This window comes from Equus przewalskii, chromosome 4, assembly GCF_037783145.1.
Source record: "Equus przewalskii isolate Varuska chromosome 4, EquPr2, whole genome shotgun sequence".
Taxonomy (NCBI): domain Eukaryota; kingdom Metazoa; phylum Chordata; class Mammalia; order Perissodactyla; family Equidae; genus Equus; species Equus przewalskii.
The window spans coordinates 69,228,580-69,245,959 of record NC_091834.1 but is presented as its reverse complement, the minus strand read 5'-3'; the positions used below and the strand labels follow the sequence as shown (position 1 = coordinate 69,245,959).

The 17,380-nt window shown below is 33.6% G+C and overlaps 2 protein-coding genes across 17 annotated transcripts in view; one reads left to right on the top strand and one right to left on the bottom strand.

Moving 5' to 3' along the window:
* The window catches only part of IMMP2L (inner mitochondrial membrane peptidase subunit 2), an 848,424-nt gene that overhangs the window by 410,425 nt on the left and 420,619 nt on the right, over positions 1–17,380 (top strand). The window lies entirely within an intron of this gene.
* Positions 5,930–17,380, bottom strand: part of LRRN3 (leucine rich repeat neuronal 3) — a 36,304-nt gene continuing 24,853 nt past the window's right edge. For all 8 annotated transcript variants that reach the window (XM_008530488.2, XM_070617575.1, XM_070617580.1 and 5 more), the window contains one exon: positions 5,930–8,938. In XM_008530488.2, coding sequence (XP_008528710.1) covers positions 6,451–8,577 — 2,127 coding nt within the window. In that variant the 5' untranslated portion in view covers positions 8,578–8,938 and the 3' untranslated portion in view covers positions 5,930–6,450. The remainder of the gene's footprint in view (positions 8,939–17,380) is intronic.

Sequence of the window (17,380 nt, the reverse complement as noted above, 5' to 3'; positions counted from 1 at the left end):
GTTATTTTTTGGGGTTGTGACATGCTTGAGTGTTATTATTTCTTATGGTGTTGTGTCTTTTGGTTTTTCTGCCCTATGTTGTTGTTATTATCTTGGAAAAGAAAATTACTTAACTTCTATGAGACTGATCTATAAAATGGAATATTAACACTGACTTCATGGGGATTTTATGAAAGTGAATTAATTGAAATATATATGGTTATATGCATAGAGAGACAGAGAGAAAGAGAGAGAAAGAGAGAATGAGACGGAGAGAGAGAGCAAGAGGGTGAGCAAGCACATCTATCAGTATGCCTGACCCATAATAAGATGGCAAATGTTCATTTTTCCTGTACCTCTTCTCCTTTAGATCTAGAGTGGATTTTTTAAGACCATGGCAAATTGTTAGTCTGACACATATTCAGCATTCAGTAAATGTTTCCTTTCTTACTTCCTAGTTTTTATCTTCCTACTCAAGTAAATATGATTGTATATTTATTCAAATATAATAATGTATTAATAATTATTTATTAATTTCTATGTGTTTTATGTGCCAGGAAAATATCTCAAGCATCCCATTGTCACTTTCAGGACTGAGCCTGAACTGAGACATACATAATACCTCGGACAGAAAGCCTAACTTGTCTTACCTCACATGTTTGTTTTTCATGTTGTTCCTTTTTTCAGTGCAATCTATTAGTTCCTATATATTTGTATAAAGATTTGGTTAGTATAAAGAAATGAGTGTCTTTGTTTTACTTCTCTTTTTATATCTTTTCTATATCATATCTATGGTTTAAAGGACTTTTATTTTTACACTCAAGGGCTTGAACTGGGTAGTTAGAATCATGTAATTACGTAAATTAATTCATTTTTTAATGTAAATATGTTTTTTAAACTCTGATAAAATAAATGACTTAATATGAAAATTACACATTGGAATGGTGGTTTATTGATTAACTGACTAGGAAACAGTAATGGAAATCCCAGAACCTTAAAGTTATTTTGGAGACATGATTTCTTATTCTTTATTGAATAAGTGACTCCCCTTTGCAATCATTATTTAAGAGATGTTTACCAGAGATATCTGACTTTATCTCAGTTCTGATAATGAATTTCAATTTTTTATAGTATTCTTTTGAAGAACTCTTTTGGTATGTTTGACTATATTTCTTTAATAATGGCACTTCTGATAGTTTAAGAACTATTTCTATCTTTACCAGCGTTGAATGTGGTACCACAAATGACAGGGTGTTTATTTTATTATACTTTGATTCTCTCAATGCTGAGATTTGGAAGGTCAATTTATGTCCCAAGCTTACTCCATTATTTGTTCCAGAGGCATTATAAATGGATATCGCAATTGGATTTTGAACCAATAACTTCAGACACCAAACCATATGTTTTAATGAGAAGCTGAAATTTCCTTACAATGGTCACATAATGCTATTAGTTTCTTGATGATATATTAGAGTTAGAAAAGATAAATATAAATACACAAAGTACTGTGAGGTCTTCAAATGCCATTATAGTTCATTCTTTTGAAAGGCTTACCAAGGTCAACTACAATTCTTTTTGCTATGTTTTGTTACTCTAGGCCATTCTACAATAATTTTGAAATCGTATATGATATTTGCTCTGAATTCATTACTTATTTGAATACTTTCTTTTGCTTTTAAGAGAAAGTTGTATTGATGTATCTGTGATGTATCTAACCCCTTAGTTGGTATTGATTATATGACTCACTTCAAAGATAAGCTAAGAGCCGTCTGATGTATATGTAAAGTAAACTAGAAGAGGTAAATTGAAATCTCTGTGGGCTTGTCTATTTTTAGTAAGAATAAAAAGGAACTGTGTTCTATTTTATCTGATATCTTATCACATGAGAATACTAAATGCTTGCTAGTCAATTCAAGGGCACCTTTGTTATATCATTAATGAAATGTTTAGGCAAGATTTTTGAAATAGTCTGTATTCTACTAGAATATTCTTTAAAATTCCTTTTTAAATAATTTTTCTTAGGATTGGATATATGGACCCAAACTATTAGAACTAACTCTGATTTTGTCGTTTTATTCCTGTGTACAAATAGTGTTTTTACTTTTCCTTTGCTTGAGAGGGATAAGATAAATCAAGGTGGTAGGCACTCATAACAATAGATAAAGCCCTCACTTTTCAAATGAACACTTGAAAGCAGCCACTATTGTGTTGAAACTGGAGTCAGTTTCTTTCTTTACCAGAATTCCATTATACTGATTGTAGCGTTTTGATTCTAGGCATGGCTGTTTCACTCCAGGACAGTACCACTGTGCTCGCAAGTGCTGACCTAGTTAGCAATACATTAATCAGGGTAAAATGATGTTAGTGAAGTGGGGGCTGTAGAACTAAGGGTGAAAATATTATCCTCTGAAAGAAATAATTGTAGTGTTTCTGTTTAGATTTATCCCCAGTGACCATTTGGGATGTTTGATATAGTGAACATATCTGTGGCAACCATATTCTTCGAGAAAACTTTTACTTATTTGTTATAATTTATTTTGTGAAGTTAAAAAAAGAGAGATTGGATTAAAGACAATGTAGTCACAATTTAATTGCTATTATTCCCTATCACCTAGAATGTCAACATTGGGATGAAGCCAAAGATGTTGCTTAATGGTGACGTATACAATGAAAATTTTTTCCCAATATTTGTGGTTGTGTGAACATTTTATTGGGATTTTCTCTTTCTTTAGCAAATGTATACTTTTAAACTTTTGTTTTTATTGTTTGCTTTACTAGTAACTGACATATCACTTCCGATTTTTCACATAAAGGGCTAAGCTATGGAATTGTAAGATTTTCCTTCATAGTTGTTGGAAGATCTTTTAAGAGAGGATAGAGTAAGCTGGTTCTTCTCATAAAATATGTAAACATTTTGTTAGTGCTAGATTATCTTCTTGAATTTAACTTCTCATATTTCTTGGGTGATCAATCTCTCTGTGTAGGGGAAACATAATAGTTATCCCTGTTTCTATGTCTAGAAATAATTTATGGTAAGTAGACATGCCTCTTGATTTAACCAGTTTAAGGATGGTATTAGGCTAGTTTCTATATATGTAGTGAATAAGATTGATGATAAGTTTGAATTAAGTTCCTAGATCAATGCATTGTGATAAGTAAGACATTTTAGACCAAGAAAAAAATCTGTAATTTTCTGAGTATTATCATTCTGTGAAAATATGGATTGAAGCTGGAACTCTACTAGGTAACATAGTTAACACATATTTATGAAAGTGGTGATACATAACCAGAATGTAACTTAGTGGAATATAAGCCTCTTAATGGTAGGCAATTTGTTCTGTTCGCTCCTGTTTTTCCAGTGACTAATAGCAGTATAATAAATATTTATTGAATATAAACAAAAAAAGATAATTAAATGGATAGAATAAGGAATTGTAATTTTAAACTTATGATTGCTAGTATGTAGTTTTGCTTGAAAACTTTTTATCTAATTAGAATAAAAATTTAAGAACTGACATTAGTATCAAAAGACTGATATATGTACCATAAATCTATCTCATTTCTTTCTAGGCAAAATGGTCAGCATGTGACTGGCAGCATATTGTTGCTTGGCTTTGATGATGGTTACACATTTTACTCCACGTTGTTTTTATGCCTTTTTGTATTAAACTGGACATGCTTATTTTCAGAAAATTTGAGTTTTATTTTGTAGTATAAATTAGGAAATAGATAATTATTTTAAAATTAGTTTTGTGAAAAAAAAATCTTTCCTCCATAGAAGGTAAGGGGATCAGTTGGCATTCTTACAGGTATAAACTTTAGAGTTTTATTTGTTAAAGGCGAAGTTTGCCATTGCATCCATCTGATTACCATATCCATAGTATTACCAAATCGTAAGTTATACGCTCTGAGTACTTTGATCAGTGGTTGCTTAATTTTATGTAAAATTTAGGAGGTAACATAGGGAGTATGAAATGCCATTCTTTGTCATTGAAGCAAATGTCTTTTCTTTCTTACTGGTGGTTTAGATTAAAATTTAAGCAAGTAAATAGGATCATGATTTGCTTTAAGCCTCTGTATTTATTTGGCTGTAACAAAAATACTTCATTTCAGCATTCACTATTAGGTGTCTATTCAGAGTGCTCATTTGCTACAATTTTTCTATGAAAAAATGTAGCTTGAAATGGATTCTCAGCTTTACCTTATGTTTGTGTAATTCTTCATGCAGATAGGTTTAAAAGAAACATACAAGATACCTGAGCAAATTCTTGCTGACCTATACAGTACCGTCATCCTAATAGGTCATATTTCAGCTCCTATGTTTTTGACAAATAGCCTGGCTCTAAAAGGTTCTGTCCGTGGTGCTGAAACCTCTTATGATGTATGAGCATGTCTTGCTGATAAATTCTAATGTCAGCCTCTGTGTGATAGTGATTCATCAGGTTATAAAATTTTTGTTTTGGAAACACATTGAATTAGCAAGTTTCGTGCTTTGGTTTTGTTAAAATTAACACAGTTCGTCCTTCTGTTTTAAGGAGTTCATAACAATTACCTTCTACATTGTCAAAAACTACTAGGATTTAATTAGAAACTGTCAATGCTATCACAAAAGCAAATGTCTACTATTAACAAATAAATCGATATGACTACAGTGCTAGAAATATTTTCAGGCCAGTGACATGTTAATAATATGCAGCAAGCTACTGTAAGAAAAGTTAAGTACTTGGTTATGAACAGACACAGCGGCAATTAACATGGAAGCTTTGCAGCTTTGTAGAGATAAAAAATTTGCCTATAAAAAATATGGCTTATTATCTTGGATAGTTTTTATTGTTTCATGGTGTTTCCTTTGTACACAAATGCGTTTGTTTTTCAGGACTGTGGGTTTTCTTTGTATATATGACTAAAACTCTAAAAGATCTTGATTGTTTTTTCCAAGTGAAATCCTTATATTTTCTATATAAGATTCTTAAATACTTAGTAATGTCCTAGGTACTTCAATTCAATGATTCTCATTTTTTTTAAGCTGTGTTTTTTAGGTGCCTTAAATGTAGTCATAGAGAACCACACTTAATTTTTCATTTTACTCAAATTAATCTCAGAAGCTTTTCTTCTCATTAGCAAAACTGTCCTCTTAAATTTCTATTGAACTCTGGAGTTATCTGATTTACGTATTTTTATACTGGGGTGAACTAAATAAAAGGGGGAATTTTATAAAATTCACCCTGATAAACTTCTTCTACTACTAATTCAATATATTTTAAAGTAAAATTCTGAAATCCTACTCTTGGAAAATCCTAGTCTTTTAAAACTCTAAAATCCATTGTTATCCTGGGGGAAAGAACCATCCACTTTGATCATAACAGACTTTGAGTCAGCACCAACTAGATTACTTACTATTCAAGTACATAAACCTTCTTCTTTTGGGGTCATGTAGAAGATGTTGTTTCATTGCTACCTTTGCAACATAGCAAATTATTAGATCATTTGCTTGTTTCACAGTGAATCTCATGAAGTGTTTAGAATCACAGCAAGATTTAAAAATTACACCTAGATTATTAGTCCCACAAAAGTTTAGCAATATTTTCTGCAAAGCAAGCGGTCTAAAATTGAGCTACTACTAATTATTAAAATAAGACTTTTAGTTCCTCAGACGTTGGATTTACATTTGTGAACTTGATTAAATCCACTCCAAAAGCTGCTTGTTAAGAAAAGAAAATCTTTAAGTGAATACATAATTTCCTAGAGGATTTCTTTCTCAATGAAGGGTTAAAGACAATGTTATTGTTGTCTTTCAATATTGTTAAAGTGCCTTCTAAAATCCATTTTTGTGCATTATAAAAATGTAGTTACAAGACCCAGTAAAAGTGTCTTACTCTTAGCATTTCAAATTTCATTATAGAAAAACAAATTTAAAAACATCATTTAAATGATATCTGGTCAGATGACATTTCCCAGAAATTATTCTTTATTTAGAAACAAAAACAAGACAAAAGCAATTGATTTTAATCCAAAATGTATTTTTCCTTATAAAAGAGGTCCACATACTCACTGTGTCTACTCTACAGAATTTGTCCATTTTGTTACACCACGTGTCAATTCAAGTTTATCTGGTCACTGCAAAAACTCGTGGCTAATATGTGTAATACAACACAGGAGGAGGTATTGCTCAGTTCAACTACTCTTATATACTTAAAAAAAATACAGAAATGTTTTTGTCCACTTTAACTGTAGTCCAGACATAAAAGTTACATGAAAGTTCTAGAAAATGGAATTATTTTATTTGGTTGCCACAGTACCCTTTGAAGCCAGTTAGTTAAAATGCTGAACTTGTACATATTTCCATTGGTCAGGAGCAGCATTGGTGATGCTTAAACGTCTTTCTAGAAAGTAATGTTTCTCTGCCATTTTTTTTTTTAAGCACAACCATAGTTTTGAGCTTTTCTTTGAAGTAGGTTTAGTTGGTTGTTTTTAGGACATATTTGTTGGCACACCTATAACAGTTGCTTTTACTTCCAATGCTGTACCTTTTTCTTTGCCTGCTTCCCAGAGATTGATCAGAGGAGGATAAAGCTCACTGAATGCAAAGCTTGGTTTCTGTAAGTAATTCCCCACATAGCTATGTCCACCATCCAAGTTCATTTCTTGAGAGAGGCAGCTGAAAAGACATATCACCCCAATAATCCCCAGAAAGCCTCCAAGGCAGGCCATATATGTTGTGGTGTTTCTCTTTTCATATTCTTTTCGATCAGGGTCCAAACCTTTTGTGGTGACATTTACACACTGTTTTCTGTTCTTTTGATAGATGGTGGGGATATCAATACAAATTTTATACTCAGTTGATGGGTTCAGATGAGTGAGATTATAGACCTTGACATCAGATGGTATTCGAGCACTTTGGGCAGCATAGGAAGTTTCAGTCTTGACAAAGGCTGTCCACTTAACACTGGATTTGAGAATTTTAGAACTTGCTTTCCAGGATACCAGGACTGAATTGGCCTGAACATCTTTTATTTTAATATTCAAGGATCCATTGTTATCCTGGGGAAAAGAACCATCCACTTTGATCATAACAGACTTCAAGTCAGCACCAACCAGGTTAGTTGCTATACAAGTATATAAACCCCCTTCTGTTGGGGTTATGCCACTTATATCTAGTGTGCCTTCAGAGTGGACATAGAACTTGTCTGTCAGAGTATTGGGCAAGAGTTTTTGACCAGAAGGTGTTATCCAGTAGATTTCAGGCTGTGGCTCTGCAGTAGCTCTACAGTGTAAGGAAATATAGCTCCCAGCTTCTAAATCCACGTTAGAAGGAAAACTCTCAGGAGCTATAAGAGGGAGACAAATTTCCATCATTTCCCTGAAATGCACCTGCCGAACATTCTGGCCTTGGAATTCAGGTGGGTCCACGCAAAACAGTGAATCTGGCTCCATAAATCGAATGTTGGTTTTGTTCATATTAATCCAACGGATGACACAGTCACACCTGATGGGATTGCTGTGTATGCTGATTTCCTTGAGGTTAGGCAGAGACTCAATTGTACCATGGTACAGGGCACTGAGGGCATTGCTGTTAAGCATGAGTGATTCCAGCTTGGGTAGTCTGAAAAATGCATTAGGGTGAATGTAAGACAACCTGGGGTTGTTAGTAGCTTCTATTTTTCTTAAATCTGGCAAGTTATCCACAGCAAGACTGTCGATGGAAATTAGCTCGGGCATATTATTTATCCCCAACTCCTTTAAGTGTAGCATATTGCTAAAATCACCCCTCCTTATTCTATTAATGGGGTTTTTATTTAGATCCAAAAATTTGAGGTTTACAACTTTTTGAAGAGCAACATGGGGTACTTTAATAAGCCTGTTGTCATAAAAAGAGATGCTTTCTAAGTTTTCAAGTCCAACTAAAGCGTTATCTGGTATTTCCGTAAGGTTTATACCAGCTATAACCAGGCTGCGAAGATTGATAAGCGGCTTAAAGTTCATGTCTTTGATTCTGATGATTGGATTTTCGCCAATCATCAGAATCTCCAGGTTGGGAAGAGCGTCAAACCACTTACTGTTGATCATCTGCAATCTATTTGAATTGAGATGAAGTCGCAGAAGATTATGTAGGCCAATAAAAGCTCCGGGTGAAATTGTAGAAAGCAAGTTGTGATTAATATAGAGTTCTTGTAAGTTGCTCAGTCCAGACAGACATTTTTCAGGCAGCTCAGTAAGTTTGTTTTCCTCTAGGTACACAGAAAGAAGCTGGGGCATCTTTTTTACATTAATATTGGTGACTGAAGATAAGTTGTTTTGCGATAAGTCCAGGCCGGTAAGGTTTACTGGAAAGTCTGTGGAGTATTCGATTTTTGCAATATTGTTAGTCTGTAGGAGCAGAATCTGTGTGTCAGCAGGCAATCTGGCTGGGAAATTTAAAAGACCTAAATCATTACAATCCACTGTAGATGCCTCCATATAAATGGATTTAGGTGTAAACCAAGGCCTGATTTCACATGTACATAATTGTGGGCATTCCACTTTTTTATCTACAGCTTGTACTAGTGTAGTGATAGCTAGGCCAAGTAGCACATGAATTTGGAGTGGCATGTCCTTCATCTTAGCTTTCTTCTTAGAAATTTAATGGGCCCTTAAGGTTTCCACAGTCACTGCTAGTAAGTTCAGTAAGAGCTGATTGATAAGGAAAATAGTTGCATTTGTCAAATAATGAATGCCATTGAACTGCAAAGGTTTTCTTCATGGAAATTAGTGCCAATGCCACAACTGCATTGTCCAGAAATGTCATGCATATTGGAAAAAAGAATGTCACTATCTCCTTTATGATAGAATATTGGCACACTTTTTGAAGATGAAGTATGTATAGATGGTCACAGGAAATTGAGCAATTCATTTATTTAGGAGTAAAATAGTCAAATCCCATGCTTGTTCTGTACTTGCAGGAATAGCAGCATGATGCTAACTATAATAAAAGGAAATATAAAAGAAGAAAGAGAAAAATAATTAGTCCACAGGAAAAAATACCATAATATCCATTAACTAATTATGATTATTTCATATATAATATTCTTAAAATTTACAGCTAATTCAATATGTTTTAATGACTTTATCCTTGTTATGACTGTCCTTGATGGTTATCACCTCAGACACTGGACAGGCTGACAAATTGAATCTTTACAAGGCTGAAGTTACGTTAAACGTAATGAATATGCTTCCAGAATTTTTCTATTTCAAATCTTTACTTGTTTATACCTTGTAATTTTATTTATTATATTTATCACTCTCTTTGGCAATTAGTTATAGGAAGAAAAAAGAAAAATTTTCAGTGATGGCTTTTATTTTCCTCTTAGGCAAAAATAAAAGGTTATAAGTAAATAATACTGTTCAGTTGCATTCAAATGAGTCAGCCTGTGGTTTTTCAGGTTTGCAGGAGACTACATTTAGAAATAAAATTGTAAAACGAACTAGAAGTAGTGGTAATTAGCTGGATTTTCCATTTTCATTCGTAGTTCTCTCCATAGTCTCTTTTGTACAAAACGACTTGAATTTTGCAATATTTGGAAGAGATTAAGTCTAACTTGCCGTAGCTATAGCTGTATATTGTCATTCTTTACTGAAATTCGGATTAATATTTGACTATTTAATTTTTTCCTGAAAATAACTTAGATTCTGTTAGTCACTAAAAATGAAACAATAACTTTATTACAAAAGAGAAAACAGATATTTAGATATTGCTTCTTTGAAATGGGTACTGAAGTCTTTATCACATAAAAATAAGCAATCCAAAACCAAGTTGCAATTTTGATATGTGCCGTATTTTAAAATCTCGCAATACTTTTAGATAGATGCTCTGTCAGTTGGAGTGCTGGTGGGTTCTCCTTGCAAGTGTACAAGACAGCTGGAGCACAGCTGGACAATTCATTCTGGGGCTTTTCACCTGCTAGCAATAATGGTCTGCTAAACAATCAGTCTGTTGATACTGTTCTTTCTTTCACCTATGAATATTGACATTCATAATGGCATTGTTGACTGACTCTAAGATAAGATGGGTACTTCAGTGACAGAGATAAATGTATTTGGAGATGTAGCCTCTACAGAGAGATAGAAACATTTCTTTTTTTAAGTAAAAAAAAAATCCTTGTTTTTCAAAACTGTAGAACATTTACAGTTCAAAGTCACTCCTAATTTTCCTCTTATCTTTTATTTTAAGAGATGTGATTTTATCTAAAAACTGGGTCGTGAAGTTCAGATAACTACTAAGTTATCGTGAATTAAAAGAGTCTTTGCTTTTTTCAATTATTTCCTCTGTTTGCTGATCTAAAATCTCCCCCCCCCACCGCCCTTTATTTTTTACTGTCCTTTTAGGCTATTATATGTTTAAGTAGTCTCTAAGCCCCTTGAGGAAAGAATTTAATACAGCTCCTTCTTCACTGAAGATGCCTATAAATCCTTAGGGCACACAGCCCTCCACAATCTGGGGCCTCTCTTCTCTTTCTCTATGTATCTCCTCATCTTCTGCCATTCTCCTGCACGCAACCTTCTCTCTGCTGATGGAGCTATGGTGCCTCACCCTCTTTTTCTGCCTGGATTGTCTGTTTTAAGTTAACTCTTGCTGTTTTTTCAAACCTCAGTTTAAGCATCACCTCTCTGGGAATCTTTCCGTATAACCCTTCCCTCTGAGTTGTACTTAGCTGCCCTCCCCAGTGGTCACATGGCCCCCGCACACTCCTCTGTCAGAATATTTACATGGTTCTTTCCCTCAACAGACACCCACCTCCTTGAGAGCATGTGGCCTGCCTGACTTTGCATCCTCAGCTCTTGAGCGTGGTAATTAGAACAAAGTAGATGCTCAAGAAATGTATTGAATGAACCGATAAGTGAATTATATTAATTAATAAATGTATATATTCATCTTGGCTACATATAATTTAAGCAATTGCATCTGTTTGATTTCCTACTTTCAGTATTCAGCTGCTTAAACTTGCATAAATCTATTACTTACACAGAGTGTATGTTATCTATATTACTAAAATCCAAAGATTAAATTTGAGTGTAATACAAAGGAACATTAGACTTTAAAGAAAAGTCAGTCCAATATTATATCTATAGTTTATTCTTTAATTTATTCAGTAAACATTTAATGAGCACCTTCTCTGTGCCAGTTGTTGGTTTAGTGGTTGGAGGATAAAAAGATGACTTAGACATGGTGTCTTCCCTTCATACGTTTTCAGTCTGTAGGGAAGCATGAGTAAACAGATGGTTACAATTCAGGGTGAGAGCTCATATGAGAGTGCATAGGAGGGGCACCCAAATAAAACTAAAATAGAAATTTATTGCCTCTTTATACCCAAAATGAAGAAAAAGCCTAGGTACAAAATACAAAATACATTTCTGCAAGTTCTGATAAATCACTTAGTTGAGAACTGAGAAATCATAACTTCTGCCAATTAATCAGTTAGACCTGCTTTCTCCAGCAGGGCAAAGAGATGCCCATATCCTCCTTTATGTTAACTAGAGGATTAGACATGTTAAAGGTAAAACATTCTTTTTGGGAGATGTTAACCTATCAATGCCACTTTTTATTTTGAAATTATTCCTGTGTTTTCTTAAATATATATCTATGTTTAATTAGAAACTCTCTTCTGACCACATTTCATCATTTATATGGCTGTATACCAGAAAAAAACACATTGAACTAGATTTATTCTGGAAATTTTTGAAAATAAAATGGGTTCTTATAGTGGCGAGCAAATTCAAATTTTATTTCTCCAGGTCTGTAGGAAGAAATTGTCAGTAAGGAAGCACACTAGAGGATATGGAAATTTTGCCTTTCTTTATTGTAAGATTGATTTTTTCTCATTTCTTTGGAAATGATTGTGCTGCTTTCACTAATGGACTATTTGGCATGGAGCGTTTGCAGGATAGTGAGGAAGTAATAACATCTTACCTCTTACCGCTTTATGCTTGTAACAGCTCTTTCTTATTCATTGTTTATTTTATGTTAATAATGACCTTGTGAGACAAGTTGGGGAGGCACTTTAATCTCCATTTTTTATGTAAGGGTATTGAGATCACACAGCTAATACATGAGGGGCTGGGATTAGAACCCAGGTTTTGTCTTTAGGCCTGCAGTTCTTTCTGGTAAACCACATTGCATAAGTATGTAGAAATGTGATACAATAGTTTTAATAAAAAGGTAGTGTAGTGATTTTATTTCTCAGGCAGGGCTGGCATTACCTTGGTCTTTAGATTTTCGAATTTAAAAAATTAATTTTATCAATCTACTAATAGTGACTAGGGTGTGAGTCACATTAACCAAACTCACAGGGGTCAAAACCAAAATGCCAATACATTACAATGCAAAATATGACTGTCAAGAGAATAGAAATACCTGAATCTGCTGATCATTGCTTTTGCTCCATTTCAAAAATATACTTGAAAGTACAAATTATGAATCCACAGTTTGCTTGTGAATATAGAATCAGAGCCTGGGAAGTTAGCTTAGAGTTCCTAATTATCTGTCATCAGAAATGATAGCGTGACATAGCTGCTTTAATAAAGTGTGTATTGTCACAGGAACTGGACCTTTTGAGTCTCATGGCTCTTGGCACGACCTCAGACTCCAAATCCTGGTCAGCTTTTCCTGGATTCATTCTTGATCACCTGTCGTCTTTGTCTTAATAATTTTTTACATTTCTTTTTTCCCTTAGAGGACATAAAATTATTAGACATTAGATTATTAGATTATTCCCTTACTAGATATGAGATTATTAGATTATTACTCTCTTACTAGATCATGAGATTATTAGTATTAGGGACTGTCTTCAATTAACTTTTGATTTGATTGTATTGAATACATTTGATGGATTGATGAGTACCTATCCCAGTAGCTCCCAGTACAGGTCATTAAACAAATGTTTGCTAAATGATAACTGACAAATGTGTCTTTCTATAATTTGTATGGGATGATAGCATATGGAATAGTGATTAAAATGACTTTTTTTTCTTCCTAAGGAACTGACAATAAACAACACATAAAAAAATAAAGAGAAAAAATATGCTCCCAGATTTTTACAGAAATTTTTCTTAATGTTTGGTGTTAAAGTAGTAATATCACAGTTATACTACAAAGTGTCCACTGGCAAAACAGAAAGTGGTTCACTTTACACACACCGATTTAAAACAGCTGTTCTTTAGAGCTACCTTTTCACTTGATCACTGAGGAAATGGTTTCTGCTGTTGTCTATTTTGAGATCTGGGCTAGATAACAATTATAATGGTGGTGTTAATTTTAGGAGGAGAGAGTTCTATTTGTTTTTCTTATGTATCTGTATGAAAATTTTTAAAAATATCAAACTAGTTATATAACTAAAAAATAAATTGACCGTCTTAGTACCATTTTCAATTTTTGAGAATTTTAATGCCCTAAACCTCTCACTTTTATCCTCTTTCTTCCCTATCTTTCCCTCTCCCACATTTTTTTTTTGAATACATTGAAAAAAAATAAACTCTTTGAAAATATTTTCAAGCTTAGAAAACTTGCATTGCATAATTATTGATATACTTACATAATTTCCCTACTCCATCAATTTCCTGGGATTTTGTTTTCTTTTAAAATAGAAGTAGGAAAATTTTACTTAAAAAACATCGATATTTCAACTTGGGTTTTAAAGATTTTAGGATTGTCACTTGGGAAGATGCTCTGGAGCCAACATAGGGACTGGAACACAATAAGCCTTCAATAAATAATTATATTATGGAGGGATGGGTGGATGGATATAAAGCGGACAGCACATAGATAAAATATGTTGCTTTTCTTTCTTAAAATATGGTAAATAATCCATATACAAGTAAATGTGAGTAATCGTAGCTGCATTTTCATTAAATAATTCCTTGTTGTTAGGATGAAGATTCATATATGTGGTCATACTTAGGAGCTAAGAACCAACTCATAATTAACTGTTGTTGTTTTCAGTTGTTTTTTGATGTAAAACTGTTTTAGAAGGTCATTCTCGTACCTTCTTTTAGTTTTAAAGGCAACAGAATCTTTCATATACTAAAGCAAAATGAATTATAATGGAATATTATAAAAGTTCAGAAGGTAATGTTAATGAAGTGTCACCAGAAATGAAAACTGTCTCAATGAAATGTATTACATAAAGCCTCTTTTAAATGATTTGAACGAATGACTTATGCAAGTTCAAAGTCAGCCGTCATTTGAGCTTATCACCTATCTCCTCTTTCATTATTTCTTCCATTCAATCTTTCAATAAATATTTGCTCAGGGCCTACTGCATCAGTCCCTGTGCTTTCATATCTAATCTCTTCATTTTATAAGATTTTTACAAGTTGAAAGATTAAATTTTTTTTTTCCTCGGCAGGATATAATTTGGCAGTTAACTTAAGGCTTTTCTTTTTTTTTGTGAATTTATTTAGACCTTTTTTTTAAAAAAATTTAAAAAGCATTTTACAATGTGGAATTTTCCTAATACATATGTCCTTTTGTGCATTCTGAATTTTTCTCACAGTATCTTTAGCTTTTCTTATTGGTTCCTCCATGTAGATTTTGCCTGAGGGAGAGTCAAAGACCTAAAACATTTTATATACTTTAAATTCTACATCTATGTATAATTATACTCTGGTCAGCAGCACAAAATCTCGTAGTTTAGGCCATTAAAAGAAAGCAACATTAAGAATTCTCATAACTTATAATATTTTTAATACCAGCAGACACTCATTGTAACTCGAGATTTCTTTAATCTAAAAATAGAAATTGTTTGTAGATATAATTATATATGGAATGTTTTAGGGCAAAAGCTACATTTTCCTTGGTAAAAAGATCATCATTCTTCAGGCTCATCTTTTTTTCATTATTTATGAAACATTCATCGAACATCTACTTTTTGGCAGGCACTGTTGTAGACACTGGAAAGTCAGCAATAAATAAGATGAAATAGCTGCTCACCAAGTTCTCGGCTATTGAAGGGGTAAATAGCAGAGGAAGCTGCACAGTACAGGTGGCTTAAATGAAAGTATGAGCACTCTCTGTGGATGTACAAAGGAGGGATTGCTTAGTTTTGTTTGTCCAACAGAAACAAAATGAATGTTCTGTGTTCTTTTATAATGGTTATAAAAAATCAACTGAAGTAGTGGGGAAACACTTGGGTAAGAAGATTTAAAATCCACTTTCTTTCAGATGAATTTTTACAATGCTAAAGCTTGAGAACAAAGTGTGGCTTCTCTCCTGTACCTCATTATGTGTATGATAAAGACTACAGAGTCTGAAGAAGAGAAACATTTGGATACTTAGGTTCAAAAATGGTGAAGTTAGAAGTTGCCATGGCTACACTGAAGACCAGTTTTTCCTTTTCTTCTCTAGGAAATTGCCAGCTAAATTCATTAGTATAAAGAACTTAAATTCTATTCTCCCATTATCTGACTTTATATTCTCTTGTTGTAAGACTCAGTCTTTCTTCAATTCTAATTCAAGGTTTCATATTCCAAAGGTATTGTTGAATTATACTAAATGCATTCCTATAAAAGCCTATTCTTTTTTCATTGGGAAATATTTATTTTCCAGATTTTCAAAACTAATTGTTTGAATTTGTATGTCAACTTTCAGGAAGTGGATAATGGTAACTAATTAGAATAGTTTCATGAATGCTACCTTAAAATATTCATCTGTTAATAAAAAGTTCATATGGGGAAGAAAATTTGCGTTGTGTTATGAAGTGTGGGACAGGTTTACTAGGTGATTTTGTAATTGTGGATATGGCACCTTACTTTCCTGTGCTTCAGCTTATTGATCATTAAAATTTAGAAATTGATTATATGACCCTTCACATTCTAAACTTATATGATACTACTCTGTGAACATGAATGATTTTTTTTAAAGGTTTCCAAACAATGGGTGTGGGTAAACTGACTTATCCAATTTTAACCTTTGTATTGAATTAATCGCAAGTTTATATTCAGTACTCTAGTCCTACATCATTAACTCATTAGTATCAGTGATTTTTAGCCATTATGAAGCTTTTAAATGCTATCAGATTAATTACCTGCCATTATTTCTATTTCATTTTATGTTTATATCTACACAGTAGTAAAGGAGGAAGAGAGTTACTTTAGTCATCAAATTAAGGCAAACTAACCACTGGGTAAGTAAATTGCCTGGATTAGGTCCCTTAATCAAATAAATGAAGCAAAAATGAGTTGTCAGTAGCTATTAATATTGATATATGAACAATATATCCATTATGATTTTTTTCTAATATGAGGATAAGGATTTTTTATCGTATTGAAATCTCAGCCTCCTGAATAAATTTTCTGTCATATAAAATTAGCATGTTTTTGGTGTCATAGAAATTTTTAGCTAGAAATGGACATAGAAATCCATTGATTCTCAACTTCCTTTCATCTGTGAAACCCTTTATTTAAATAAAGTTTACCTAGAATCACAGTAAGTCAAACATAGGCAAGATCTGTTCTGGTCAGCATGGGAGGTGGGGTGGTGGAGGAGTGTATGGTGAGGCAGGTATCTGGAAAGATCTAGATGGTACCCAGCTTGGCCTTCCTGTACATAGCGTCTGATCCTGAAGGGACTCCAAACACCTCAGTTTCTGAACTATCTATCTGCTCCACTCTTCTCTTACAAATGAGGTAATGGAGGCCCTTAGATATGAAATGACTCATGTAAAGTGGTTCATTTTGGAGGAGTGTTGAAAATTTGGAGAGACTTCAGGCATTCTTTTTAATTCTCCACCATCGTCTCAGTCTATAAGCCTGCCACAGTTAGGTCTGTTTCTCTTGGCCTTGACTGAATGCAAATTGGCCTCTCTCCTTTCAAGGTGGGAAGAATCCCTGAGTGTGGTGTGATAGTGCTCAGCCTCAATGGTAAGTATTAGCTGCATAAGGCATGGGGCTGGGAAGAAGGAAATGCTGTGGAGGAAGGTGGATGTTCTAGGAGCAGTTAATAATAATATATCAGTGGCAAACATGTCCCTTGTGCCACTGGTCTTGTGCTGTACATGAATTTTTACAGGTAATCCTCACGTCAGCTCTCTTTGTAGACACTAGTATTATCCTTATGCTTCATGTGAGGCCAAAGAGGTAAAATGATTTGTCAATTCATACTGTCTCAGATGTAGATTCAAATCTCTTCGTCTTGCCTCCAAAGCCCAGTCTTAATCACTTAGCCAATTAATTGTGAAATTAATTAAACAAGGAGACCATTAGACTGAGGTGGCTCTAATATCATGACAGCCTACATAAGCAAACCAAAATCTAAGCCTGTAAATGCCTCAAGGTTATGAAATTGAAACCAAAGGACAAGCAATCACAGCCAGCCAACTAGGCTTTAAGCTCTAACCAATCAATAATTCCCTTTCTCTGCTTCCACACTTTC